Here is a 27,485-nt window from a genome sequence, read left to right as displayed (position 1 = left end):
TTATATTTTGTTGGTTTGACCAAGGGGATTTATTCTAAATTCCCACAAAACAAAATCGTAATAGAGGCTAAACCATTTTACAGCTGCAACTTGAGTTGGTTGCCAGTGTCATACTTCTTATCAAAAGTCAATTTTTCCAACACGGAGTGTGTTCACAAAGGCAACCTGCAAAAATATATCACACCAGATGCATCTGATGGTCAGTTTTTAAAAAAGCCACGAAAAAGAACTCACAAACAAAAAATGACCCTGGGCGAGTTGCTGGCCAATCACTGGGCACAGAAAGACAAACAAGCATTCATACTCACATTCACAAAATTAGACTGTTTAGTTTTCAATGAACTCAACATGCATGTTTTAGGTGTAGGTCTGAGTAACCGCAGAAAACCCACTCAGGCCTGTGGAGAAAGTGCAAACTCCACACAGGAAATCCCGAGCCTAGATTCAAACCCTCAACCTCACACTTGTGAAGCAGATGTGCTCACCACAAAGAACACCTTGCTCTCACAATTTTGTGATCCATCCACACATCCGTCCATTTTCTGAGCCGCGTATCCTCACAGGAGTGCTGGAGCTTATCCCAGCTGTCAACTGGTAGGAGGCAGGGTACACCCTTAACTGGTTACCAGCCAATCGCAGGGCTCATCGAGACAAAACAGCTGCACTCACAATCACACTGCACACACAGCAATTTAGAGTCTCCAATAAATGCATGTTTTGGGATGTGGGAGGAAACCAGAGTGCCCGGAGAAAACCCACACATCCACGGGGAGAACATGAAAACTCCACACAGGCCAGGCAGGGATTTGAACCCTCGTCCTCAGAACTTTGAGACCAACGCTCTCCAGCTGCTCCAACGTGCTGCCAATTTTGTGATTTCTCTTGAAAAATCTAAATTTCTGTAAAGATCTTTATTCTAAATAAAAGAAAAGAAAAATTTGCATAGGGTGACAAGTAATTGTGAAAATGAAATTCTCTGTCATGATGTATTTTTAAATTTAAAAATTCTCAATGGTATTAAAATTGTTGCAAGAGTATATGCAGCATTATTGAGTTTAAAAAAATATGACTTATGGAACTATAACTTTTCTTTCAATATTATTTTTGAACAATATTGATGAAGCTAAATTTTGATGGAAAAATTCAACCTTTGTGCAACATCATTTCATATTTTTTTCAAAATTGTTTGATTTCAGTGTGTGTGTGTGTGTGTGTGTGTGTATAATTTTTATAATACACTCTTATTGTAAGCCTTTTTGCGTGAACTTTTTGTGATCCTGCCCACACACGAGACTGGGGAAATTAAAAAAAAAGGTAAACATGGACAGAGGCTTGTAGCTCTTCCTGCTTGGTAGCTACGAGCTTTTAGTGAGTATCGATACCATTGACTGTCAGATTGACTCCAGGCATGACAGTGTAGCTTTCCCTTGGCCGGTTTGTTACAAATCTGAACTTGTACACGCCCGCGTCACTTTCTCTCAGCTCTCTGATTGATAAGCTGCACCAATCGCCTTGACAGTAAAAGTCCAGACGACCAGAGTACTCGGGGTCTAAGCTCAGATCTTCAGGTTGATAATCAGAAACTTTGGTGAACCACAACCTCTTCTCAACGTTTGTCTGTTGGCCATCATTTTCTTTCGGGTACCAGAAGTAGCAGTTGAGCGTGACTGTGCTTCCTGTCAGGCCACAGACGGTTTTCTTGTCATAATAGCCCCCCCAGGAACTTGTCTCCAATCCGTGGAAGACTGAAACACATTTTCAAAATAACATGCAAATTAACTCTTGCAATATTACAGTATATTCTTTTTATTTATTTACATGTGTGAGTTATTCTGGAAAAATAATATACGGAACTTTTTCTTAATCTTGAAAGTGAACCTCTCTCTCAGCTCTTACCCATCACTACACTTGCCCACGGAACCTGCGGTCAACTGATTAAAGTCTCCTCATTGTCCTTCGCGCCATCAGGCGAACTTTTAGGCGTGGGACTAACTACCCATGGAAATTCGGTATTCACCATTATCAGACACTTTCAACTTGGCACTGAAACGGCTCTTGTTTATCTTTAGCCCGTACCATGAAGAAAATAAGTATTTGAACACCCTGCTATATTGCAAGTTCGCCCACTTAGAAATCATGGAGGGGTCTGAAATTTTCATAGTAGGTGCGTGTCCCCTGCGAGAGAGAATCTAAAAAGAAAAATTCCAAAATCCAAATGGATAATTTTTTAATGATTTATTTGTGTGGGAAAAAGCTGTAAATAAGTATTTGAATGCCTGCAAAACCCATTGTTAATATTTGGTACAGTTGCTTTTGTTTGCAATTACAGAGGTCAAACGTTTCCTGTAGTTGTTCACCAGGTTTGCACGCATTGCAGGAGGGATTTTGGCCCACTCCTCCACACAGAAATCTTGATCAGACGTGTTCCTGGGCTGTCACTGAGAAACACGGAGTTTCAGCTCCCTCCAAAGATTTTCCATTGGGTTTCAAACCATGACGTATTAGTGTATTACCAACAGTCACCTTGGAAACGGTGGTCCTGGCTCTTTTCAGGTCATTAACCAAGTCCTGTTGTGTAGTCCTGGGTTGATTCCTCACCTTTCTAAGGATCATTGAGACCCCACGTGGTGATATCTTGCATGGGGCTCCACTCCGATTGACATTGAACCGTCATGTTTAGCTTCTTCAATTTTGTCATGATTGTTCCAACAGTGGACCTTTTTTCACCAAGCTGCTTGGCAATTTCTCCGTAGCTCTTTCCAGCCATGTGGAGTTTGTATTCATTCATGTACAATTTTCTCTCTGATGTCTTTGGACAGCTCTTTGGTCTTGGCCATGTTACAAGTTTGACTCTAACTGATTGTATGGGGTGGACAGGTGTGTTTATGCAGCTAACGACCTCACACAGTTGCATCTGATTCAGGATAAAACATGGAGTGGAGGTGGACTTTTAAAGGCGGAGTAACAGGTCTTTGAGGGTCAGAATTCTAGCTGATAGGTGTTAAAATACTTATTTGCAGCTGTATCATATCAATAAATTTTAAAAAATCATACATTGCGATTTCTGGATTTTTCTTTTTCGACTATCTCTCTCACAGTGGACACGCACTTACAATGAAACTTTCAGACCCCTCCATGAATTCTCAGTAGGAGAACATGCAATATAGCAGGGTGATCAAAAACGGATTTTCTTCACTGTACTTTGGTTTTTCTCTGTTCTTGTCGTCGACTTGTTGTGATTGACTTTTTCTTCTTTATGTAATGCATCCTTGTGATTATTATCTCTGGTTCAGATTGAATTTTTGGAAGCAATCTACTATAATACGTTAAAATATATTGTTCTGACACAACAGTCATACACCTTTTTCATATTTGTTCTGTTTGTGTAGCAATTTATTAAAAGACATTCTTCCTCTTTCCCTCATTGACATCCGTGAATATACTTTGCACTGTTGAAAAAAGACAAAATGGCCGAATGCTTCTTACTTTTGCTTTGTTTACAAACTTTTGTCGCAGATTGCCTACATTACCTAGTAGTTTTTATTCACCCGTTGTTCTATCATGACGATCTCGCAGCAACGTCATTATGAAAAACAATTAAAAGTAAATTGAACACTTTAAATCTGTCAAATGTTGTCAGATTTGTTGTGTTTGTGTCAAATTATATTTAAAACTTAATCTAGATTCAAAATTTGGAAGCAATTCATAAGTCATGTAAAAGATCAATAAATGGCTGATATGCAGGACATTTTTTAAATGCACTTCGATTTGTGTTGAAGTCAAATTTGATTTTAAACCAGATCTGAGCTTGATTACACATCTGGAAGCAATGTAACATCCAGTTCCACTGAATTTAAAGTGCAATAACATGTCTGGTGAAAGTCATTCCATTTGTGCGTTTTATCAATGTGTTTTAATCCACATTTTACATTTTCCTTGGAGGCGTTCTCTCATGGGACACACCCTCACATCCTGGATTAGTATTAATATATACTGTAGACTATCGCACGACTCATCACTTGAAACTGCTCCCTTTGCACACTGGTCTATAATGGTAAACCGCAAACGTATCAGAGTACTCTTTACAATCTTAACATAATGTGGGGCGTTGACGCACTCTCAACTGTTCTAAATGAAGAAGATTCTTCACCTTGTACATCTGTGACTCTTATAAGGAATCGTGTAGTTCCTCGTAACTTGATGTCTCCTGTTCTTTGATCTTGTTACTTTGTTTTTTGTTCTGAATGTCGTCGTACCAGGGCGACACTGACTGCCAGAGACAAATTCTTCGTTTTTTGTTAGATACTTGGCCATTAAGGCTGTTTCTAATTCGGATTCTCTCTCACTGATCTTTGAATGATTAAAATCATCGAGAAGACTTTTATGGCAGGAAGTGAAGCAACCAATGTGAAAATATAGACGAGTTCGTACCTTGTACGCCGAAGAGAAAGATGGCAAATATGGTCCAGCTCATATTTGATGTGCATGTGAGTTTGATGCTCGCCGCTCTTCGTCGTCGTTTCTGCATGAAAAAAATTCAGAGAGCGAGAGCTGACCTTCTTCCTCTTTCCTTAGATATGCATGATCGAACGCTTCTTGGTTTTACTTTCTTCATACACTTTGTTTCCCAGACTACATTTCTACAAAAGTGCACTTTTGAAATGACATGTTCCCTCTTTGCTATGACTATTTGTACACAACATAAATGACTACATGCGTCAAAGAATGACTAAATGTACACTGTAATATTTCTAAAACTTTGAAATTGTAAAGATGAGGCTATTCATATGACATGCGTAAAACCTAAAGAATGAAGAAAATTGCATCTAAATTTGATTTGTGCGTGCGTGTGTGTAAGTTGGGGGTTGGAGGTGGGTAACCTCCTCCCACCACTATAGATATTTTTAATACAGCGCTTACACTGAGCTTGACAACATCCTATCACACAATGCGTTCGATCCTTCCAAAGCAGGTTTTACATTTTACCTAGTTTCTGTGTTTCTGAATGGTTAGAAATGAAAAATAATTAGTCGAGGTCAGCTTAAAGGAGGACTTTGTCCAAAATTCACATGTACAATTAACCCTCCAATCTGAAGTAATATTATTATTACATATATTTTGGACATTAATTGAAAAAACATTGAAAATAACATTTTTGAAATCCACACATTATCTGGATATGTGCCAACTTTAACAGTCAGACCCGGAAGAAATGTCCTTGACCCTTGACCTCGCCCTATGACGTTGCCGGTGCTTAGCATTGCAGACCATTCGTTCTAGCTAGGCCAAGATGCCAACATGTTGTGCACCAAAATGCAACAAAACTGAGAAAACACACCCAAATTTGTTGTTCTTTAACCTCCCAATTTTTGTTTGACCTTTTCAAACTCATGACAACACTGTCTTTCCACCACAGTTGGCGTTAGGTCGCAAAGAGAACATGAACACCAGTCTTTCGAAACGAGCCTGTCTGGAAGATCTCTGAGGTTCATGTTATGTGATTGTTGTGCTCCACGGTCTCAGATGTAGAGGTGCTGAATCTCATCCCAGACGCTTTACACTCAGCTGCTTCGGTGAGATTTTGTCTCGGTCTGTTGTGGTGAAGAAAGAGCCAATCCGAAAGGCTAAGCTCTCAATTTATCGGTCGATCAACACTCCTACCGATATCTATGATCACGAGCTGTGGGTCTTGTTGGAAAGAACAAGATCCCGGACACAAGCGGCCAACATGAGTTTCCTCCGCAGAGTGTCTGGGAGATAGGAAAGACGCTCGATCATCCGGGAGGGGCTCAGTGTCGTGCTGCTGCTCCTCCGCATCGAGAGGAGCCAGATGGGGTGGCTGGGCCATGTGCCTCGAATGCCCGCTGGACATTTTTTTGGGGATGTCCCACTGAACTGCAACGAGATACTGCGTATTACCAATTTTTTCCATGACTTGCCACAGATTTTTTTTCATCGGTCTTGTTGTATAATAATAATAATAATGCAAATAGTACTGTACTTTGTTATTGTACACAGATAAAATTATCCATATCTTTGCTTCATTGATTATTTATAGTTCTGAAAATTTTCAGTTTTACTCCACTGCATTTCCTAAATGTACCCCCCCCCCCCATCTTTGTTACATATTATTACTACACAGTATTATATCTGGTCCAGATCTCGCTTATGGAAGTAATGTAAATGCAACATATTAACGTCCATTCTTCAGACACTACATTTATACATCATATACATATTTGCTGTGTTTGTGTAGCTTTTTATTACATTTAAAAGACTTTCTTCCTCTTTCCCTCATTGGCATGCATGAACACACATTGCATTCTTAAAAAAAAAGAAAAAAAAAGCGGTAAGGCGGGTGAATGCTTCCTACAGTATGTTTGATTGTGCTGTTGTATTATATTTTCTACACTATATACATATTTCTTGTGTTTATGTAACATTTTGTAACATGAGACATTCCAGCTCCACATTCCTCATTGACACGCATAAACACATTTTGCAGACCACAGATTTGTTCGATCTTTATCAAAATGAATTTCGATCCAGATGAGCTCCATATTACACCTTTAGAAGCAATTTACTCTAAATGTAACAACAAAAATCCAATTTGACGTTACATCTCTGTCAAATGTCAAAATTGTTTTGTGTTTGCTAGCAGTATCTACATCGTCATCAGTCCTACATTACACTTTATCGGAAGCGATGTAAATGTAAAAGTAAATTGAAGCTTCTGTCTGCATTTGGAAAAAAAATTCCCCATAGCAGGGTTGCCCTGACTTTTTTACCCCAAGATCTACTTTTCAAGCAGCCAGCCTCTTGCGAGCTATCGACGATGGGGGCTGGGAGATGATGATGTTGATGCTCCCACACCGTTTTAAGGTTAATGTTTGTTGCCTCCGATATTTAAAATACAGAATTAGCTTTTTCTGTGAACTGTATTGTCTGCGCTTTCATCCTGGATCAAGCTGTACCAAGTCGCAATTTTAAAATGACACACGATCTCATCCTGCACTTTCCATTTTGGCTTGAGACCAGACCTTTCCCACTCAGAAAAGACTAAATCTCATCCATTTTAACCACTTTTTCTTTGATTAGTCACGTACTCCGACAGTCATTGCATCTTAAAACAACAGCTTCTTTCTCCATTAATATCGAAAGTAAACATAAGCAGCATGTCTAGCTCGTGTTTGCTCTACGTTGCCCAGACTGTGTTGGTAAGTAAAGCAGGGGTGGTGGATGCTGTCATTATAAAACACATTGATGGGCTGCATAAGTGCTGTAACATTTGTAATTATGAGTGTACGTCTTTATAAGCGCGGTGGGGGGTGACTGTAAGGTAAACTAGGAAAAGAGTATGGCGGAGCAGCTGTCGTCGTTAGAGGAAGTTCTGTGTGCTGCCTAAAAGAAACCAGTGGCTTCTTCTTTTCATTCTTTACAGTACGTGTAAAGAAAACATGTGAATAGTGCCACTGGATGCAACACAGTCATCCCTCACTCATGGAATCACATTGCAAAATGCCACAAACTGAATAGCTGTATGTTATACTTTCAATTTGCAAATGCAGAATATCTGCGAAGAGACTGCATCAGCGGATTTACAAGACTTCCTCATGATCACAATCGACGCATTGAGCACCCCTGCCCCATAGGGTTAATTTTTTACATTCCCTTAAAATGAACTGTGGGTGAGGATAAATTAAGTGAATCCCAAATATTCTTATTCAGTGAAGAAAGATCGCAAGACTGCCACTGGCGGTTTTGGAAAATGGATCGATGGATGTACTGAACTAGAAAAGTTGGATAACATAAAATAGTACATTATATATAAAATAGTTGTCTGTTTTTATTTGCCATCAGTTTTATTTGCTTTAACTTTTGACAAAAAGTGCTGCTGTTGTGGGATTTGTTTTAATTTGATCAAAGATTTCCTCGGCCCACACAGTGAAGAAACTGGTTAGAACACTGGCCATACAGTTCTGACGACTGGGATTCACATCCCGGGCCCGCCTGTGTGGAGTTTGCATGTTCTCCCCGGGTCTGTATGGGTTTTCTCTGGGCACTCTGGTTTCCTCCCATAACCCCAAAACATGCAACATGAATTGGGCACTAAATTGCCTTTAGGTGTGATTGTGAGTGCGGCTGTTCTCCATGTGCCCTGCAATTGGCTGGCAACCAGTTCAGGGTGTACCCTGCCTCCTGCCCGTTGACAGCCCGCAACCCTTGTGAGGAAAAGCAGCTCAGAAAATGGATGTATGGAAATATTTATTCGAAATTTTAGTTGGAGCCACTCAATAAAACGAGACAATGTCTGACTGTTGTCAGTACACAGTACTTCCTAGTTAAAAAAAAATTATAAATAAATGACCGTCTTAAATGTTTGATGAAGCTGATTGTCACAACACTATAGAGGCCAGCCACATGATGTCACAGTCAGGTGATTTATAGGCCTTGCGCCTTATTGGAAGACAAACAAGTGTACCGGCAGCTGTATCTCCACGCACGAGTGACCCCGTTATTTTTTTTAAATAACTTACATAAACCAACTAGCCTCCAGATATGGTTAACTTCTGTGCTGTGATTGGCTGCTCCAACAGAGCAGGGCCTGACGTAAAAAAGACGTTCTTCGGGATTCCAGCTGTTATAACAAGGCAGGGAGAACAAACTGAATAACTTTCTTCTCAGCGTCAAAGGGATTGGATGGCAGTATTGTCCAGAGCAGATGTAAACACTGCTATCTTTCCAGTATCCTGTCTGGTCAGATCATTTTGTCACTGGTAAGTGTTATTTTGTCAGTTGACTGATAAATTTAAAGGTCTAGTGTCATCCCTATAAAGATTCTAAAATGAATATTGAAATGAAAAATACATATAAGATTATTCACTTCAATGTCTACATGAAAAAATAAATATGAGCGGAGAGCGCATCATCCATGTGCAAAGTTGCGGAAGTGTCATTCTACGACATCCAAGTGGTCGCCATATTGGCTGCATCCCCTGTCTGTGACGTCACCCCGAACATTCGCCATTGAAAACACGCTGTGGCGCCTACTGTAGGACATGCCCCTTCAGACGCGGAAGCTCTTTTCGAAGAAAACATCTCACAACTGAGTGAAGTGTCCGGGGCAATATTACCCTATTGTTTCAAGCCATATTTAGATGACATGCAGATAACGGCCAAACCACTTCCCCGCCCTATCCACCTCCGCACGGCGGTGATAAACACGCACTTCCGCGGCGGACATGAGCCACCGCGATGACGAGCCACCACGGCCGACAAGGCCGGCAGCAGGCTTGGCCTTGTCGACAAGGCCGAGCCGGTAGCGATCCACAAGGCCTGCGGAGGCCGTCCTTCAGCGGCTGCTGCACGGAAACTTTCTGATGCGCACATCGGCACATTTAGCAACCGCCATCTTGATACTCCCAAAACAACCATGCCGACCTGTGCAGCGACAGCAATTAATGCAGTTTTGTGGCTGGGAGAAAACATTCTACTGGTAAGTTTGAAAGATTTACTTTGACACTGTTAAAAGTTGTTTGTAAAAGTGTTTTTTTTTTAATTTTCTGATGAGCTTAATTCACTTGAACAACGTTTTGGTTACAGTTGTTGTTGTTCACTGTTCACTCTCTGCTTCACCTTTATAGGCCAACGTTTTTTCGCCAAAAAACGATGTAAATATTTTTTACCAAACTTCATCAGTGGATATGCAAGATAACACATTTTCTGTGAAAATTTTTAAATGAATTTCATAATACAGAACTCTGCAAATTAAATTTGATTTTCAAATGCAAGGAAACAAGTTAAAATTTTGTCTGAAATAGGACATCGCAGGAACAACAAATAATGCGTTTAGCATGTATTTCCCCGTTGCGAGTCCGAGTTTCCAAAAATATAGCTAACTAAATGACTTAAAATGTAATGTTTTTAATGACAAAAAAAAAAATGCTTAGTTTTTTGCTATGTTATGATGGTAGTGGTTCACAGACTATTTTGATAAAAGTTAACATGTCACGGAAATCGGGCCCTAAGTAATATGGAAGGTTTCTTGGTAGTCACAGTCTTATATGTCTTTCCTTTTAACTTAGCCTTTTTTTTTCTTTTGCTTAACAAGTCGAATTAAAAATCATGTTACTAGAACTGAAAAAAGGTCAAGCACACACGACCAGTTTTAATTGTACATGCCAAACTCTGATATCAGTGCATACTGTTTGTTGACTTGGCAAATTTGAAATGACCAATCACATAGCGGTGATGCAAACCACGACCTATTCTCGCCGCGCCCTTAATCGGCGACTGACCAATGGTTGAAGATCTGGGCGGAGTCTGCTGAATAACAGCGGCGGTTTCGAAGGAAGCGAACATGGCTGCGGGTCACGACGCCGACGGAGTTACGCCAAATACAAGGTAAACACATGTTCCCTCCTCACCTTCGTAAGTACCTTGGGTGTTCCCACCGACGGATTTATTCCACGCTACTGTGTCCTAAAGATAAACGTACAAGACTCGAGCCGTGAAAGCGGATATCCAAAGGACTGTCTCTATGACTGCCTAACCGGTGCTGTTTGTCACTCGCGTTCTATTAGCGGCGAGGCTAACATTTGTGTACATCTTCTCGTTTAATTCATCTGAACAGGACCCGCATTAACAGATACATCTTGTAACTAGAATTCATGTGATGTAAGTATCTCCCTCCCGTGATAAATACTCAGAGCCTTGTAAATTTTTAAAACCGGTGAAACTTCACCAATTTCTGCCACCGTCCTAATGCGAGATTTTAGTATGGGCTGCCAAGGGGTTTTAAAAGATGGTTCAAATAATGTATTTTAGTTACCAAATCATTCCTTGGAGTGTAGGTAATGAGAAACTAACACGTATTTTTAAGTACCTATTAATATTTTTGGCCTACAGCTAAAAAAAATATATATATATATATATATATATATATATATATATAAAAGACCACATGCGAAAAATGTGCTTCTTTTCAAAAACATGAAGAAAAAATGGTCCTAGCTTGTTTTATGCTATGGAATGAGTATTGTGTCAGTTTCTGTGTTTTAACTTTTCATTCAGGTCATGCATTAATACACCCTTTTATGAAATATTATTCCAAATCCAACAAGAAATGCGTTATATGTGTAATTTTTCCTTAAGTTCGCCTATGAAAATTTAGCAAAAAAGTCGACTTCCTTAAGCTTTGAAAGGTCCTGTGACTACAAAGACTGACACCAAAGGTGTCTTAAACTGAGGGAAAGTCTACAACTTTATGGGAAAAACCATAACTTGCTTTAGTCCTTAATTTCAAGGGAAATCTACAGCCGATGGTTTGCCACTAGATGAAAGTTACCAACTGTTTGTCCAAATTTCAGTACTGTCGCTGCAAAGTCATTTCAAAATGCGCCCCCCATAATAAAACATACGGTCCTGAGCCATCCTTTGACTCACTGGTAACTACTTCTGGAGCTGTATCCTTTAAAAAAAATGTATATTAAGTCATACTAAGTACTTTCATTTCCTTTGCACATATTGGTGTACATTTATACCATAAATATATTGCATTAATGTTTCTAAATGGTTACAGATGACATGACAAATTTTAGTTAATTGAATAATTAATGGGATTTACATTAACCTAGATTTTCCCAAACATAATTTCATGAAAAAAGCCTCAATTAACTACAGAGCATTCTGTGCAATGTATTGGAAAATACACATAATCAAACGCATAAAACTCAATTACCAATTATTTGGGCAAGTGCATGATGTTAAAAAAAGAAAAAATTAAGCATGGAACTTTAGCTGCTACAGTGACACCTTCTTGATCTTTTGCAGTACTTGCACCTTAAACACTCTGAACATACTGCTCCAACAGCATTCAACATATCTGAAACCAGCCTGGCAACAAGAAGCATACATAAACATCCCAATGGTCCTTTCCGCCCTGTCAATCACTCGTACAATAATAGCCAATCAGATAGCCGCATTGTCCTAACTCCTGGCTTGACACGCCCCTCTCACTGTATTGCCCCATAATCAATGCTGGTTGGTAGTAGCGTGCGCTTGGAAAAGTTAATGTTACAAACAAAATGGTCCTGAGATGCACTTGGGGAACGGGCAATTCTGATGAAAGATGTCCGGGTCGGGTTGATTAATTTTCCAAAGCCTAAAACACAGTTGACAAAGTGTCTACGATGCATTAAGGCTCGCGGAAGAGCACACGTACAACTAAGTGTGGATGAAATCAACATACACAAGGCTGTATGTTTGAAGGTAAGTGAGGGAGAAGTAACTTCTCTGAGTTTGAATTATTTATTATCAGTGCTTGATACATTGCAGGAGAACAACTTTAACTTTGTTAGTGTATCACGGACCTGCTGAATGAAATGTGTAATGTTTTATGGCAAAGAGTCGGGTTAGTGATATGTAAATGCGCGATGTCATGCAAGAGAAATGTCTATGGCTTACTCATTTGAAGTTTTTGAATGAGGTTTGAGCTTTAAATTCTTGAAATGTTTGATTCTGATGAAGTGTGTACTAACTTTTGTGATAAATTTGCAAGTCGTGATTAAAACTAGAATGTGTTCTGTGTTGTCAGTCGGTGTAGAGTTCTCAGGTAATAAACATAAATGTAGTGAAACATGGAACAGCGGTCCCACCATCATTTGAAAATGTGCGATCTAGAGTGTGGCAACAATTCTAGTACGTGTTCTTTCAGGTTTACGTCTCGTGATTTTATCAAGGCACGCTATGACTTCTGTTCCTTTTGTGTAGTTTGTATGTTCATTGTTGTGCTGTTTTAATTTCCGCATGAATGGTGTCCATTAGTCAAAGATGTATATTTTCAGTATTTGTAGAATAAACTTTCCACAGTTTACCTTCATTTAAAACTCGGCGTTAACTGTAATTTGTTTCAGTACACTTTGAAGCAGAACAGCTTCAGTGCAGACAAACGTTGAAGCACCCGTACAAAAAGATGGCATTTAAAAAAACATTTTCATTCTTGTGTATTTTGGGTCTCTTCTGGCAAAGTCATCAAATTTAAAGATGGACCATTGTATTATTATTATTTATTTATTTATTTTGCTCTCAAATGTCAAATTGTGATGTCCCGCCTTCAAAAGCAGGCATTCCAACGTGGTGGTACACCAGGATGATTTGTCAGGAGGGTCCCGCGCCGCCACCCAACCACCCGTCATCTTCAACCCGGACTTCTTTGTGGAGAAGCTCCGCCATGAGAATGCTGACGTGTTTCTGGAGCTCGTGTTGAGCAATATCACTCGCCTCATTGACCTTCCTGGCACGGAGTTCTCCCAGCTCCTTGGTGAGGAGGCCCCCAAGACCCCCGGATTCTTCCGCTCATTCAACTTCCTCAAGCGCAAAGGTTGGCGAAAACTTTGTTTTTCATTAGAATTTGTAAGTTCACCTGGTGGCGGCACGGTGGATCAGCTGGTAAAGCATTGGCTTCACAATTCTGAGGTCCTGTGTTCAATCCCGGCCCCACCTGTGTGGAGTTTGTATGTTCTCCTCGTGCCTGCGTGGGGTTTCTCCGGGCACTCCGGTTTCCTCCCACATCCCAAAAAACATGTAACATTAATTGGAAACTCGAAATTGCCCCTAGATGTGATTTTGTGAGTGCAGTTGTTTGTCTCTATGTGTGCCCTGCGATTGGCTGGCAACCCGTTCAGGGTGTACCCCACCTCTTGCCCATTGACAGCTGGCATAGGCTCCAGCACTCCCTGCGACCCTCGTGAGGATAAGCAGCAAAGAGAATGGATGAATGGAAGTTCACCTAGTCACTTTTTTTTTTTTTTTTCTTCTTTTGTGTTTGAACCTATCCTCCAAAAAAACTCACCCATTGGTTGTTTTTCTGCTTAGGCCACAGTAATGAAATATTGTTGTAGGGTTTAATTCTTTAACGACTTTTTTTTTTTTTAATTCTGTTTGACATGTCCTGTTTTATTGGTTGTCTTTGAGTGCACCTTCTGTAGCTGCACGTGAAAGTCAGTTTGGTTTTGTCCCCCCCCCAATAGTGGTATGAGCTGTGTATATGGTCTGTGTGTATGGTATGTGCAGCCAACGTCTGCATTTACATATGTGGTCAAAGCACTGCTTAAATGTTATTTTATAGGAGATGGGGACACACACACACATAGGAATGTTACAATAATTGGAACAATTTACAATGTCTTTTTGTTTTCCACAAAATTTCCTCAAGTACCACCACATATGACACTATCCAAACTTTAGGCTTTGCTTGTGTTTTTATAAATGAATGCTCCATCATGATCCAAACACCTAATACATTTTAAAATCTTGTTGCTCATTGGTTAATTAATTTTACAGTCCTTAAACATTAGTTACTTTAGTCAAAAGAAAATTGTCCTCACAAATAAAACAAGTTAAAAACTTTTCATGTGTGAACAAATATTGGAGGGCCGGCAAAATCAGCAAATAGGTGAATCCGTAGGTGTTCAACTGCAAATGTGCTGTCAGTTGGAAAGACTATTTTGAAAACCAGCATTACCAAATATTTTTGCTTCTGGTCCAGGTATATTTAAATGCACTGCCACACCTCACAGTTGACTTGAATATTTGACTTCTAAAGTGTCAATGGTAGTGAAAGTAGGGTGAGTGTCTGTGTTTTTGTGTCACAGATAAAGGCTCCATGTTTGGGACAGCACTGTCAGAGAGTGGTGTATCTCACATGTACCGGCTCATTGAATACCTCAGTAAAAGTAAGTCTACGCCACTTTTTTTAAAAATTCCATGCCGTACTTTTTTCAAATAAGTGAAATTGTAGAGTACATCCTACTTTTGACTGTTTTACTCACCTAGTCTTATTCTACCTCCTACGTTATACTTGGTCCCAACTTGTTCTTCCAAGTGTTACTATAATTCAACTTTTTCACTCCTTTTATTCATCAGTCTCATTTACATTTACTTTATTCTATATTCTAATTTTTCACTTATATTCTGCAAAATTTTATTCTCCCTGTATTTACAATGTTATTTTTCTTTCTGACGCCTACTTTAGTTTCCTATTTCACTAATCCATACTATCTACTTTAGCTACATATTAATCCACAAACGTTCATTGTATTGAGTATTAATCTCGGCCCTACTTGAGCGATAGGCAACTGATGGCGTGCAATGTGTGAATACACTTGGACTGGCCTCTCAATGAATTTAAGTATTATTCATTTATTATCCTCAGAACTCTGAGGGGAACATTCTTCTCCATTCCCATATTTATTCACGATGTTCCACTTGTTATTGTAGGTCTTTGTTACTTTGCGTTATTCTCGGTCTTAAATTATTCCCACACTTATTCACAACATTCCTCTGTACTGTTTTTCTAAGTTCTACTACAGCATTCTATAATTATTCTATACAAAGCCACAAAGTTTCACTGTACTCAGTGGTAGTGCTGGTTTACCCTCTTTTCTCCTGCCCAGATCTGCATGTGGAGGGTTTGTTCCGGGTTCCGGGCAACAGCGTGCGGCAGCAAGCCCTGAAAGAGCTCCTGGCTAGTGGGGCTGACGTGGACCTGCAGTCTGGAGGGTTCCATCCCAACGATGCCGCCTCACTGCTCAAGACATTCCTGGGGGAACTGCCCGAGCCTCTGCTCACGCATAGACACTTCCATGCCCACCTCAAGATCGCTGGTAGGGTGTAGCGCAGCTACACTATTGTGTACACCTTCATGGGAACTTTGCATGATAATCTATGTCGACTGTCATATTTGTCAGACATTTTGATCCCCATGTGTTGTGGAATAGTGAATCCTCATTTATTGCAGTGGACCCGCAAAAAGTGAAAATCCATTATATACTGTAGATACCCCATTACAAAAAAAAAAAAAAAAAGTTTTATTGCTATGAAATCCTTAAAACACATTTTAGTGCTTGTTCTCAAAATTTCTCTCTCCCATAGTTCTCCAAATAAAATGTTACTTCCAGTTTAAGCTTACAAGGAAAATAATCAGTTTTAAATTATTTGCATAGCACATAACCACAAAACCAAACCATATCCATTTTGTCTAATGAAAGTCCAATAGCTTCATGCTAACATGATGCGAAACATCATAGACAGGCTAACAGAGATCCGCATGCATATTAAGTAATAATAAACCTTGTATTGCACTTTGATGCTGTCTTACTTTGCACAACAACATACCTACTACAAACCCCAATTCCAGTGAAGTTGGGAAGCTATGTCAACCATAAATAAAAAGACAATACAATGGCTTGTGAATCATTTTAACCTGTATTCAATTGAATACAATGCAAAAAGATATTTAATGTTCTGATTTTTTTTTTTTTTTTTTTTTTTTTTTTTTTTAAACTTCAAATGTTTTTTCACGAGTTCCATATTTTGTCATAGATATAAAAGACCCTGTATAGTAATTATGATGCAGGGAATAATTGAACGATTCCCAACAAGGAGTATCACTATTGAATACTTTTAGAATCCATTCTGCTCTTGACTATTGATTGGATAATTGAATAGTAATTTTCCAGTGCAGCCCTTTGGAGGGGCAAAAGCTAGTGCAAAGCATAGGCTGTTCCCAAGTCCGGATAAATGTAGAGGGTTGCGTCGGGAAGGGCATCTGTCTTAAAAGTCAAATCTGAGCATTCGTACGAAGAATTCCATACCAGATCAGTCGTTGCCTGGGTTAATAACCGAGAGGGGCATATAGACACGGGAATTATGTGCAGCAGTTTAGGGTGATTAAAGATGGAAATTTGCTCACTTGTGCCGATTGTGTGCACTTAATGAATGAGGAAAATGAGAGAGAGAAGTGTAGAAGAGGCAAGTGTGGTGGACCAAGAAGTAATCATGGTTACAATACTGACTACATTCTGCTTCAGCTGACCAGGACAAGGTAGCAATTACTATTATGAGGGCCAAAAAAAAAATGGTGATTACAATGGGGTCCCTCATACTTTCATTACATTATGCATTGTCACTTACAGATACTCTTTGTTTGAGTTTAAATTGGCTCAACACTGCATCAGTCTACAATAAACATGGTTCTTGGCAGAATTTTATTTTATAATGGTCCCAGCGGAGCTTTCAGGCAGAAATTGTGTCCACCTATTTTTGAAGTTGACTTAGCCAAGATTTTTAATTCCCCGAGCTCTATTCCAAACACAGACCTGTTTGTTCTTCCAGAAATGACGCTGCTCGATGAGCATGGCAACAAAACATCGGCACCCAACAAGGAGCGTCAGACTGAGGCCCTGCAGCTCCTTCTCTTCCTCCTGCCCCCGGCCAACCGCTCCCTGCTCAAGCTGCTACTGGACCTCCTCTACCACACTGCCAAGAAACAGGATGCCAACAAGATGTCTGCCTTTAACCTGGCTCTCATGTTTGCCCCGCACGTGCTTTGGCCACGACATGTAAGATGTACATTCAGATGTTTGGTAAATTCCAGGAATTCTTCAAGTTTTTATGGGAATAATCCATAGAGATACAAAATTGAAGGTTGGGTCTGAATTGCTAGCCTATCTTTACTAAAACAACATATTTCATGAAGGTACAATGTTACTCTGACTAATGAGGGCCCTGAAAGGTGAGACAAAATTTGAGTTATAAGTGCGCTTCAGTTACATTGTTGCTGGAGTGATGTGGAAAAGAAAAATGGAGCAATTAAGGTATGCAATGCCCTGCCATGTAGCCTAGGAGAAGTATGTATTTTATGCTTGAGTAGGATACCTTTCAATTAAATTACCCTGATTAATTCTGAAACCTCCTCAGCTTATATGTGCATTGAGCAATTCGGATCAATGGCAAAGGGGACAGTGACAAAACTCTAAGTACTTTAAAAGGCTACTATGTCTTTTGTTTTTCCACCAAATGTCACTATAGAACCACCAAAGAGGGCAATATTTGATGTTTAGGCTTAGTTTGTTTTTACATATGTCTAAATAAATATATAAGCATCTAATATTTGTTCAAAGATATGAGACAAAGAAAACTCTTAAGTTCAATTAAAAAAAAAAAAAAAAAAAATCTTTTGGTCAAACCATAGTCTTCCTCACGTTGGCGTAGGATTCATAGGAAGTCAGATAACCTGGTTCCTGAGTTTGGTCAGGCTCGGTTCTGCATATATTGGATTCAAAGTTCCTTTCAATCTTCCCAAAGACACTTTCCAATTTTTAATTTTCCAAAAAATTGTCCATCTTAAATTCTGGCAATTTATCAAAAAGCAACCCTCTCCCTTGCATCCCTACTCAGAAGACACATCTTGAGGTCGACACATTTCAAAATATCATTTTGTATATTATTCATTGGTGTGTGGGGGGGCAGATGAAGGCCTTGGCCTCACAATTCTGAGGACCCGGGTTCAATCCTGGCCCTCCCTGTGTGGAGTTTGCCTGTTCTCCCCGTGCCTGCGTGGGTTTCCTCCTGGCACTTCGGTTTCCTCCCACAGCCCAAAAACATGCAACCATTAATTGGACAATCTAAATTGCCCCTTGGTGTGATTGTGAGTGCGGCTGTTTGTCTGTTTTCATGTGCCCTGTGATTGTCTGGCAACCAGTTACGGATGTACTTCACCTCCTGCCCGTTGACAGCTGGGATTGGCTCCAGCACTCCGCGGCCCTTGTGGGGATAAGCGACAAAGAAAATGGACGGATATTATTCATTGAGTGTGATTGTGCGTTTCCTGCTGCAGATGACAGCCACTGACCTGAAAGACCATATGAAGCCCCTCAATAACAGTATGGCCTTCCTCATCAGACATTCACAGAAACTCTTTAGGGTGATTATCACGCACTCATGCACACACACAAACTTATGAACAGAAAATGCACTGAAATAAAGCAAACAAACAAACAAGTTAACCAATGCTCTATGCTGCCTGTTTGCATCCACCCGGCTTACTTTAACTAGTTTACTGTAATAATGAAAATCTAGTGAAACTTCCCCAAGGGTGGAAATTTCTTTCTGATTTTAAATTCCACACCAGTGACATTGTATTTACATCATTTTTTTTTTTACATCAAATTGTACCTTTTGATGATGGTCATCATTTTTGGCCAGTTGAAACCAATAAACTATGAGTTCCTTATTTACTGGAAAAAAAACATGCAAACTGAGGATCATGCAGTTCATTCTGGACTCAACACTTGAAAGTTCAAGTTTTTTTATGTTTTCTCTACCAGATTACATAATTGATAACTTTTTGGACAAGGGTGCAATGTCATGTTAGTTTTACTTCCCGAAAGAAGTCTTTAATGGCTTACTGCACTGCACTAGCACAAATGACGTATTTAATTTTGATTGGAAGAAGTGGAATCTCCCTCTGTTTATTAGCCATTTGGATGTATTTGCAATATCGTCATACAAATTAAATTCTAGGTTGCTTTTCAAATTACTCATTGTGCAAACAAAATGTATTTGAAGATATCAAAAAATGAGAAATAATGGATATTTGATACTAATGAAAAAGGCTCAATTGATGTTAGTTAAAATCTTGGCATTTTAATAGGAATAAATACATTGGCCACGATCACTGAACGGGTCATAAAATGCAACAAGGCCTAGGTGAACAACCTACACAAAACACACTAATACAAACTCAAAATGTACACAAGAACAAGCAAAAGAATAAGTTCAAAGAAATAACACAACATACATGCGTACACAGTCTCGCACATTGAGAACGCACACAAACTCAAAATGCAAATAAAGTACAGACTTATACCACAAACAAACGGTAGGAACACAAATAAAACGTATATAAACACAAAAGCAAAGAATACACCCACAAGAATTAACTAAACAATGCAAATATTGACACAGTTCATTAGTGTGATGTTTGTATTTCAGGCCCCAGTGTACTTGAGGGAACATGCCAGAGCACACTTCATGAAGACCACCACCACACGGAGCAAGGTCAGTCCAAGCCTGATCGAATTGTATTGATTGATTGTCCTCCAAAGACCTCCACACAACAATTTGTATTTATTAGTAGAACCAGGCAGGTATATATTTTTAGACCAATGCAATTGTGATATTGGGCAGATTGGCATTCCAAGCAACGATTAATTGGATGATTAATAAAAAAAAAAAGTGTGTGTGTGTGTGTGTGTGTGTGTTGTGTGTGTGTGTGTGTGTGGTGTGTGTGTGTGTGTGTGTATTTATTTATCTATCTATCTATCTATCTATCTATCACATGGAGTCACTGATGGTGTAGTGGCACACATGCCTGCCTTTGGTGCGGGCAGCGTGGGATTGATACCTGCTCAGTGATGGTGTCTATCTCCGACTGGTGACCAGTTCAGGGTGCAGTCCGGCTTTCGCCCGAAGCCAGCTGGGATAGGCTCCAGCTATCCCGCAACCCTTGTGGGGATAAGCAGCTTGGATCATGACATGACACACACACACATATATATATATATATAATATATATATATATATATATATATATATAAACTGTATGAACACAAAAACTCACTGAAAACCTAGGATTTTTTTTTTCTTTTGTCTTAGGTTATAATGTATTAATTCATGCTGCACTATGGTGAAAAAGAAAAAAAAAACATAAATACTGTTTATTGTATCACCATTATCTTTCTTCATTAGCAAGTGCTTATCTTTTTGGGGTTCATCAGAAAACCATGATGGACCCCAAGGTTATGCACAGGGTTTGTTCTAGATTTATGTGCACTGAGATGGAATGCTACTTCTGTTTTATGCCTTATTAAAACATTCCTGAAGGAAAAAAAAAAAAAGGAGAGAGCGAGAGACAGAAATGTTGTTGGTTACTAATGTCTCTCACTTATAGGACGACCTGGACCTGTTGTCACTGAGCAGTTCCCCCAGCCGGCAGGTGGTGTCGCCCCTGAAGCGACGGGAGGGCGGTGTCAGGGGCACTCCGCATCAGTGCCAGTCACCTGCTCAGCAGTACACAGAGGAGGCGCTCAAGGAGCTCTTCAGACACGTGCACCAAAATATGCCCGACTCGGCGAAGAAGAAAAAGCTGGTCCGACAGGTCGCCTTCCTATTTAAAACTAAGCTATTACTATTATTATGACTACAGAGTGAGCCAAAAGTAGACTTTGTGATACCGATTTTAGAACTATGATTTGACTAACTACTTAGTCTGCCAACAGATGATCATAATTAGCTAAAAATAATACAAATTGACTGAAAGAACAGGATCCCTGATACAAGCAGCCGAAATTCTTTTCCTCCCCAGGGTGTCCGGGCTCTCCCTTAGAGATAGGGTGAGACGCTTGGTCATCCGGGAGGGGGTCAGTGTCGAGCTGCTGGTCCTCCGTGTTGAGAGGAGCCAGATGAGGTGGCTGGGGCATCTGATTCGGATGCCTCCCGGACGCCTCCCTGTTGAGGTGTTCCGGGCATGTCCCACCGGAAAGATTCCCGAGGATGACCCAGGACACGCTGGAGAGATAAGTGCTTGGGAACGCCTCAGGATCCCTCTGGAAGAGCTGGAAAATGTGGCTGGGGAAAGGGAAGTCTGGGTATCCCTGCTGAAGCTACTTCCCGCACGACCCGGCCCGGAAAAGTGGTAGAAGATAGATGGAGAAATCTCATTCACTGCCACCCTTCTCGGTTACCAGGCATACTTGGCATCGCTAGCATAAGGAAGACTCACCATTGTAAAACGTGAAACATTTGTAAGCCTACTTTTTGCCCTTTGTTATAGCGGGAATGGTCAGGAGAACTTTTCCTTTCTAATATCTCAACAGATTTAGACTTGTCAAACATCAAAATTTTCAGGGCAATTTGGGAAATAGTTTTCCCCATTTTCAAAATTTTCCATCTACAAATCATTGTTCAATGTTACCTATGTCCACATTTCTCAGTTGATTCAAACTATTCCAACTTGTAACCTTTCATCTTGTTCCAGCTGTGCAAAACTATTTCTTTCATTTCTCCAAAATTCCCCAATTTCCCTTAGATTTCCATATTAGTAGAGACTTTACATGTTTACCTCCTTGTTCCACATTTATTGTCTGACTCAAATATTTTCCACTTCAACCTGTTCTACTCATTCAAGACATTTTGGGGATTTATCTCATTCCACAGCATTTCAGTTCTTTAGCCCATCACCTGCAATTTCTCCAAAAATTGCATTCTCTAGTTATTTGTGCTCAAGACAATTATTCCTTTACTTACTTTGTCTTTGCTGTGTGTGCAGTTGGTCAAGCAAACGGGTTCAGCCAGCAGCCAGCACGATGGGCCAAGCAAGAAGCGCCCGCGCTCTCGCTCATTTGGAGGGCTCATCAAGGTAATTTTTTTTGCCCGTATGATGAGAGACGTGCACACTGTACCATTTAACTGAAGCAACACAAACTGAAGACACAAAACAAAAAACACAAACTAAAAATAAATACAGAAATAAAAACAAAAATGAAACATAAAAACATGCATGCTGTAATCCACTAGCCATTAGCATTCGCGCACACTCACACACTTTTCTTTTTGCTGCGTATGTCGACATGGCCCTCTATTTTTGACTTCCAGCGTAAAGCTCGAGCCGATCAGCTGATGCCGGACGTCTTCGCTAGTGCAACACACAAACGCGATAAAGAAAATGTCATCCTACAGCAGGTAAGCCATGCGTGCCACCATCGTGACCAACAGTTAATGCAGTCGAGTAGTTGGCTGACATGTTCATCACAAACGAGGAAGAGGGTTTATTTCTAAAAAGTACTTTGACTATTATTGTAAGCCACTGTAAAATTATGCAGTTTCATGTTTGTGAATTAATATAAAAATGATCAAATACACAGTGAACAGAATTATTAGGCAATGCTCATTTTTGAAAAGAATTTTCATTAAACAACAACGCCAGTGCTCAAGGTTCATCCAAAATGTTGATAAACTTCTAACAAGAATATTTGAGAGGCTAAACCTCACCTTTACTTTTAGAAGATCAATATGTGGACAATTTCGCAACTACTGGTGTGCAGAATTACAATCAGTCTTTTAAACAAAAAGAAAACATTTTCCCCATCTTACTTTATTTTTATGTGATTTAAATGAACATTATAACCAATTTAGAATATAATTTGATAGGAGCTGATTTATGTATACTTGAGGTTTAAATAAAAAAAAAAGTGATTTAATTTAACTATCTTTTCGATAACGTTGAGCTTGATTTGTCATGGATAAGGTTTTTGTGCAACAGGAACCACAACTTTCAAATGTTCGAAAAGGTTTACTGTTTTCCTTTGTTTATCTTCCATTTAAGAATTGCTCACAAGTTCTCAATTGGGTACAGGTCAGGTGACGAAGGGGGTCATGTTACCAATTTTTCATCTTTCAAGCACTTACTGTCCGGCGACGCAGAGGAGTACTAGATTCACTTGGTGGAGCATTGTCCAGTGCGCAGAGTTTCTATGGAAGTCTGGAAAATATCAAATTTGATGTCAGAAATTTCCAGGTCTGCTATGGAAACTAGGAATTGAAGGAAAAATGAGACAGAAGCAGTACAAAGAGTTAATGTTAAGTTAGCTAATTAAACCAATTCCAGAGGAGGAGGATGAAGTCAGTGCAAAGAAAAACACAAAACAGGTGATTAAAACTCAGACATTTCCTGTCACAACAATGGACAAATACAAGTTAATTGGGACTTGGGGGAACTGGCACATAAAATGTTTCAAAACAAACAGTTCTTGGACTATCCATCCATCCATTTTCTGGGCTGCTTATCCTCACAAGGGTCACAGGAGTGCTGGAGCTTATCCCATCTAACTTCGGGCAGGAGGCGGGGTACACCCTGAGCTGGTTGCCAGATTAATACCTATTGTACTTAAAAGTAATCACATGATACAACTTAATTCCCCTTAAATTTACTGTACAGGAGAAGTAACATTTCTTTAAAGTGTAACTGTCTCATGTGCTGTTTTGACATTAAAAGCTCTTTTCTGACTAACGCAAATCCACCATGGTGCATGCCGCAACTCTCCTATTGGCGCATTAGACCTGGTTGACATAATCTCTCAGGTGCACCAAGTGAATGTAACGAAAGGATCTGTCTGGGCTGGTGGGTGTAAACAATGAAATTTTATTTCACTTCAAACATGAATTCCCTTGAAGTGAGGCACAATGACGGTCTCCGTGCCTGACTGGAGCATTGTCGCTGGCAAAGACAATGCGATTAAATACAAGCTGAGTTGGCTCTCATAGCTGCTGGCTGGCCAGTGGGATAAAAAAAATTATAATAAAAATGAGCTAAAAATGATGACAACACCAATAATATACAAAGAGGCACCAAAGTAATACCTTTAGTTCAAAACCGTGTTTGTGTGTGTATGTTCAGGTGAAAAGCCCTCTGAATGCTGGCAGGTACTGCAGGGTGGCGCTAGTGTTGAAAAATCCTGACTTTGACTTTCACAGGGACAAAGCTGTGACAATATCGAAGGTACAGCACGCAAGAACATGGCAAACATGCAGAAACAGACACGCACAAAAAGAAACACGTGCTAACATGAATGCAAACAAGCACGCTAACACATGGAAATGGGTGCACGTGCAGTAATACAAATGTACAGACACACTCGCACATGAAAACACAAACTAACACTCAGACGCACACTGCGTGTACACTCACACAAACAGGTACTCTCATACAGAAACTCAAATGCAAACATGCAGTCATGCGCAGACACTCGCACACGTACAATTAAAAAAAAAAACCACACAGAAAATGTACATGAACATAAATCTGCACACAAACCCAAACAATTATACAAATGCGCATATACTGCTGACACACACCCATTACCCAAATGTACACAGGAATGCACTCCTACGAACACATACGTTAGGTGCTCACACACGAACTCACACCTACGCTCACACAGATGCATGTACACAAATGTAGAATACGCTATTTACGTACACTAACACAAGGACAAACGTGGACATGCAAACCATTTCAACCACACACATGCCAGACGAAAACACAAAGACAGATACAAATGGAAACAAACACGTTGACACGCATACATGGCACAAGTGATAATTCAGGCCTAATGTGTCCGTTTTTCATCAGGACAGATTGTTCTCGGCATCTCAGGAGGTTTCGCTGTAGATACCGCCGCCAATTCCTGCTCTGCGTGGCGATGGCTTCATGCTGCAGCTCCATCGCTATGACGTTTTCAAACTATTTATCTCTTATTGTGTGATTGTTTACTCATACTGGGCACTCCATTAGGTACACCAGCTCATGAAAGGTGCCACTCATGAAATGCCCACTGAGTTTTTTTGACTGACTTCAGCGACCATGCTATTTTAAGTGTTTAAAAATATTTCAACACTTTGTGGTACTTTGGGATATAAACAACTAACCATGATATATGCACACACACATTTTGGGTTCTTTTTTTTTTTTTAAAGATGTGAATCTCTGCGACTGTACAAGCGGTGGCCACGAGCTAGCTTAGCCCTCATTTACTTTGTTTTTATTTTTCATAAGTTACTATCGCACAGGAAGACCGGTATACTGTATACCTTTTTGGAATTTCTTAGCTGTACCTCTTGTAATTGACCACTACCATACAGGAAGGGATGACGACTAGCTAGCTAAACCTTGACGGTGACATCATTCAAGATTACCATTATAGAGGAAGCGATAACTGCGAGAAAGCATAGCGTCTAAACTGTGCTGTTTACAAGTGACCACTACCATACATAATAACTACTTTTGTAAGATAGTCTTACTATTTCCTGTATATAAACAAACTCTACTATTCAGGACGTGATGCCGGTCAGCTATCTTACCTGTCACTGATGGGACTGTTCATATAAACAACTGGAAGCGACGACTACGTGCTAGCTCAGACTTCGTAGACTGTCATGTTTCTATATGACTTTCACCACCATCTTGCTTGGCCTTCCCAGAACATGCGGTTTATTAAAGACCACAACCTTTTATTTTCGTAGCCTACACTTACCGTTATTTATATCTGACCTGACATGCTTGCAGCCAGGGAGTCGGCAACTCTTACTTTTAATGACTGCCACCTAGCTTAGTCTGCAAAGACGGTACTGTTGCTCAACAAATGACTACTGTACAATAAGGTAGTTCGTACAGAATTTGCAGTACTGTGACGGTTCTGTTTGTAAATGTCCACTAACGTACATGACTCTGTAACTGCTACCTAGCTGACCCTTGACAGGCTGATTGGGTGACTTGACGACATACAATCACATCTTGTCTATGTGGCACTTGATGATATTTCGGGTGTGACCAATGTATTACTGACACATAGCAGCCATGTTAAACTACCTGTGTTTAATTTTGGCAACAGGGAGGTACATTTAATCAGTTTATGCAGAAAATGCAAGTACTGTAGCTTGTGTATGCTGTTTACCTATAGAGTTGCTGTTACTGGTTTTATTTTACTTTTTTGTGGTCTGTTCCTCCAATTTTGGTCAGTTAAAGGAAGAAATAGACTGTGTGTGTGTGTGTGTGTGTGTGTGTGTGTGTGTGTGTGTGTGTGTGTGTGTGTGTGTGTGGTGTGTGTGTGTGTGTGTAAATTGGAAAGGAGGGATGTTTGGGTGAAATGAGGGCAGTCACGTGAGGCTGTGAATTTGAAGTGATCATTATAAGTGGAACAAAATTGGGAAAAATCCCAGCAGGCTTTGCGCTTCCTGGCCCCAGACTGAGTGGACTGGCGGCGAGCATTTTTCCCAAATTTTGCACCTCGTTGAGGCTTGTATGGAAAACCTGACATTTTATTCGATATCGTACTGGTGTGCTTAATTGTCCATATAGCATCTGTGTGTGCTGTGTCCTCATTTGTAACACAATTAAGCATATTGGTAATACAGTACAATTTGAAGTATACAAATGTCAACAAGTATCACGCAGTTGTGAACTAATGCACAATTTCCTCACATGTTCTACTTATTCACTGAATTGGCTTACTGGTTTGGACCAAGTGTACATCGAAATGGACAATTCTGCACTCCTTGAGAAGCTCTAGCAGCATGTAGGTGTTAACTGATGCATGGTTTAGCCTCACTAGGGGAAAAAAAATATCACCTTTTCTAGTGTGCACTAGTCGTTCTATTTGTGTACAGAAATGTCCTATAGTAGTTGGGGTGGAAAACGCTCATTAGAAGGTAAGTCAAATACGCTGCAGTGGTCAGACTTCAAGTGCTTACTAGTGAAGACAAAAGAGCGTGCTTGTATGGTATCGATGAATGTTTAAAACGCTTGCCGAAGAGGCTGTACTACTTTCGGGTTGGGAGAAAGTTGCATGCAGGTTGTGTTAATGTGTTTGTGGAATGTGTAAAGTGACCTTCCTCACCAGAATTGAATAAGTCGGCTTAACAGAAAAACTTACTGTTTACCCGTGAACTTTTTTTTTTTTTTTGTTAATCTTAACTTTTTGTCATGTGAATGTGAAATATTTCTATTACAGTTGTACTTGTGAAATTTTAGAGTAAAATATGTTAACTGGCCAAAGTCCACATTTGGATTAAAACTTCAAAACTTA

At 39.9% G+C, this 27,485-nt stretch overlaps 2 protein-coding genes across 5 annotated transcripts in view; one reads left to right on the top strand and one right to left on the bottom strand.

The window, feature by feature from the left end:
* LOC133506409 (sialoadhesin-like) overlaps positions 1-4,564 on the bottom strand; it is a 42,191-nt gene extending 37,627 nt beyond the window's left edge. The window contains 2 exon segments of the mRNA XM_061830527.1: positions 1,383-1,745; positions 4,432-4,564. Coding sequence (XP_061686511.1) covers positions 1,383-1,745; positions 4,432-4,474 — 406 coding nt within the window. The 5' untranslated portion in view covers positions 4,475-4,564.
* Positions 4,565-10,251: 5,687 nt separating this feature from the next.
* arhgap19 (Rho GTPase activating protein 19) lies at positions 10,252-27,485 on the top strand. Of its 4 annotated transcripts, none has more exons than XM_061830604.1 (12): positions 10,252-10,404; positions 13,122-13,381; positions 14,655-14,735; positions 15,456-15,665; positions 17,176-17,402; positions 18,680-18,766; positions 19,837-19,902; positions 20,795-21,001; positions 22,172-22,261; positions 22,498-22,584; positions 24,299-24,400; positions 25,039-27,485. In XM_061830604.1, exons 1-12 carry the CDS (start codon positions 10,361-10,363, stop codon positions 25,132-25,134), a joined length of 1,557 nt encoding a protein of 518 aa, XP_061686588.1. In that variant the 5' UTR covers positions 10,252-10,360; the 3' UTR covers positions 25,135-27,485. The 4 variants fall into 4 exon arrangements, with proteins under 4 accessions (XP_061686588.1, XP_061686590.1, XP_061686591.1 ...); XM_061830606.1 differs by having other exon boundaries at positions 25,034-27,485; XM_061830605.1 differs by having other exon boundaries at positions 10,264-10,404; positions 13,125-13,381.

The sequence above is a fragment of the Syngnathoides biaculeatus genome, chromosome 9 (genome assembly GCF_019802595.1).
Source record: "Syngnathoides biaculeatus isolate LvHL_M chromosome 9, ASM1980259v1, whole genome shotgun sequence".
NCBI classification, from domain to species: Eukaryota; Metazoa; Chordata; class Actinopteri; order Syngnathiformes; family Syngnathidae; genus Syngnathoides; species Syngnathoides biaculeatus.
This window is presented reverse-complemented; position numbering and strand designations above follow the sequence as displayed.

Bases quoted from the DNA above. Each gene is read 5' to 3' on its own strand.
- arhgap19 (XM_061830604.1), top strand. From the start codon at position 10,361: ATGGCTGCGGGTCACGACGCCGACGGAGTTACGCCAAATACAAG. The intron at 19,903-20,794 runs GTCAGTCCAAGC...TCTCACTTATAG, and splicing joins CCACCACCACACGGAGCAAG to GACGACCTGGACCTGTTGTC. The intron at 22,585-24,298 runs GTAAGCCATGCG...GTGTATGTTCAG, and splicing joins AAAATGTCATCCTACAGCAG to GTGAAAAGCCCTCTGAATGC.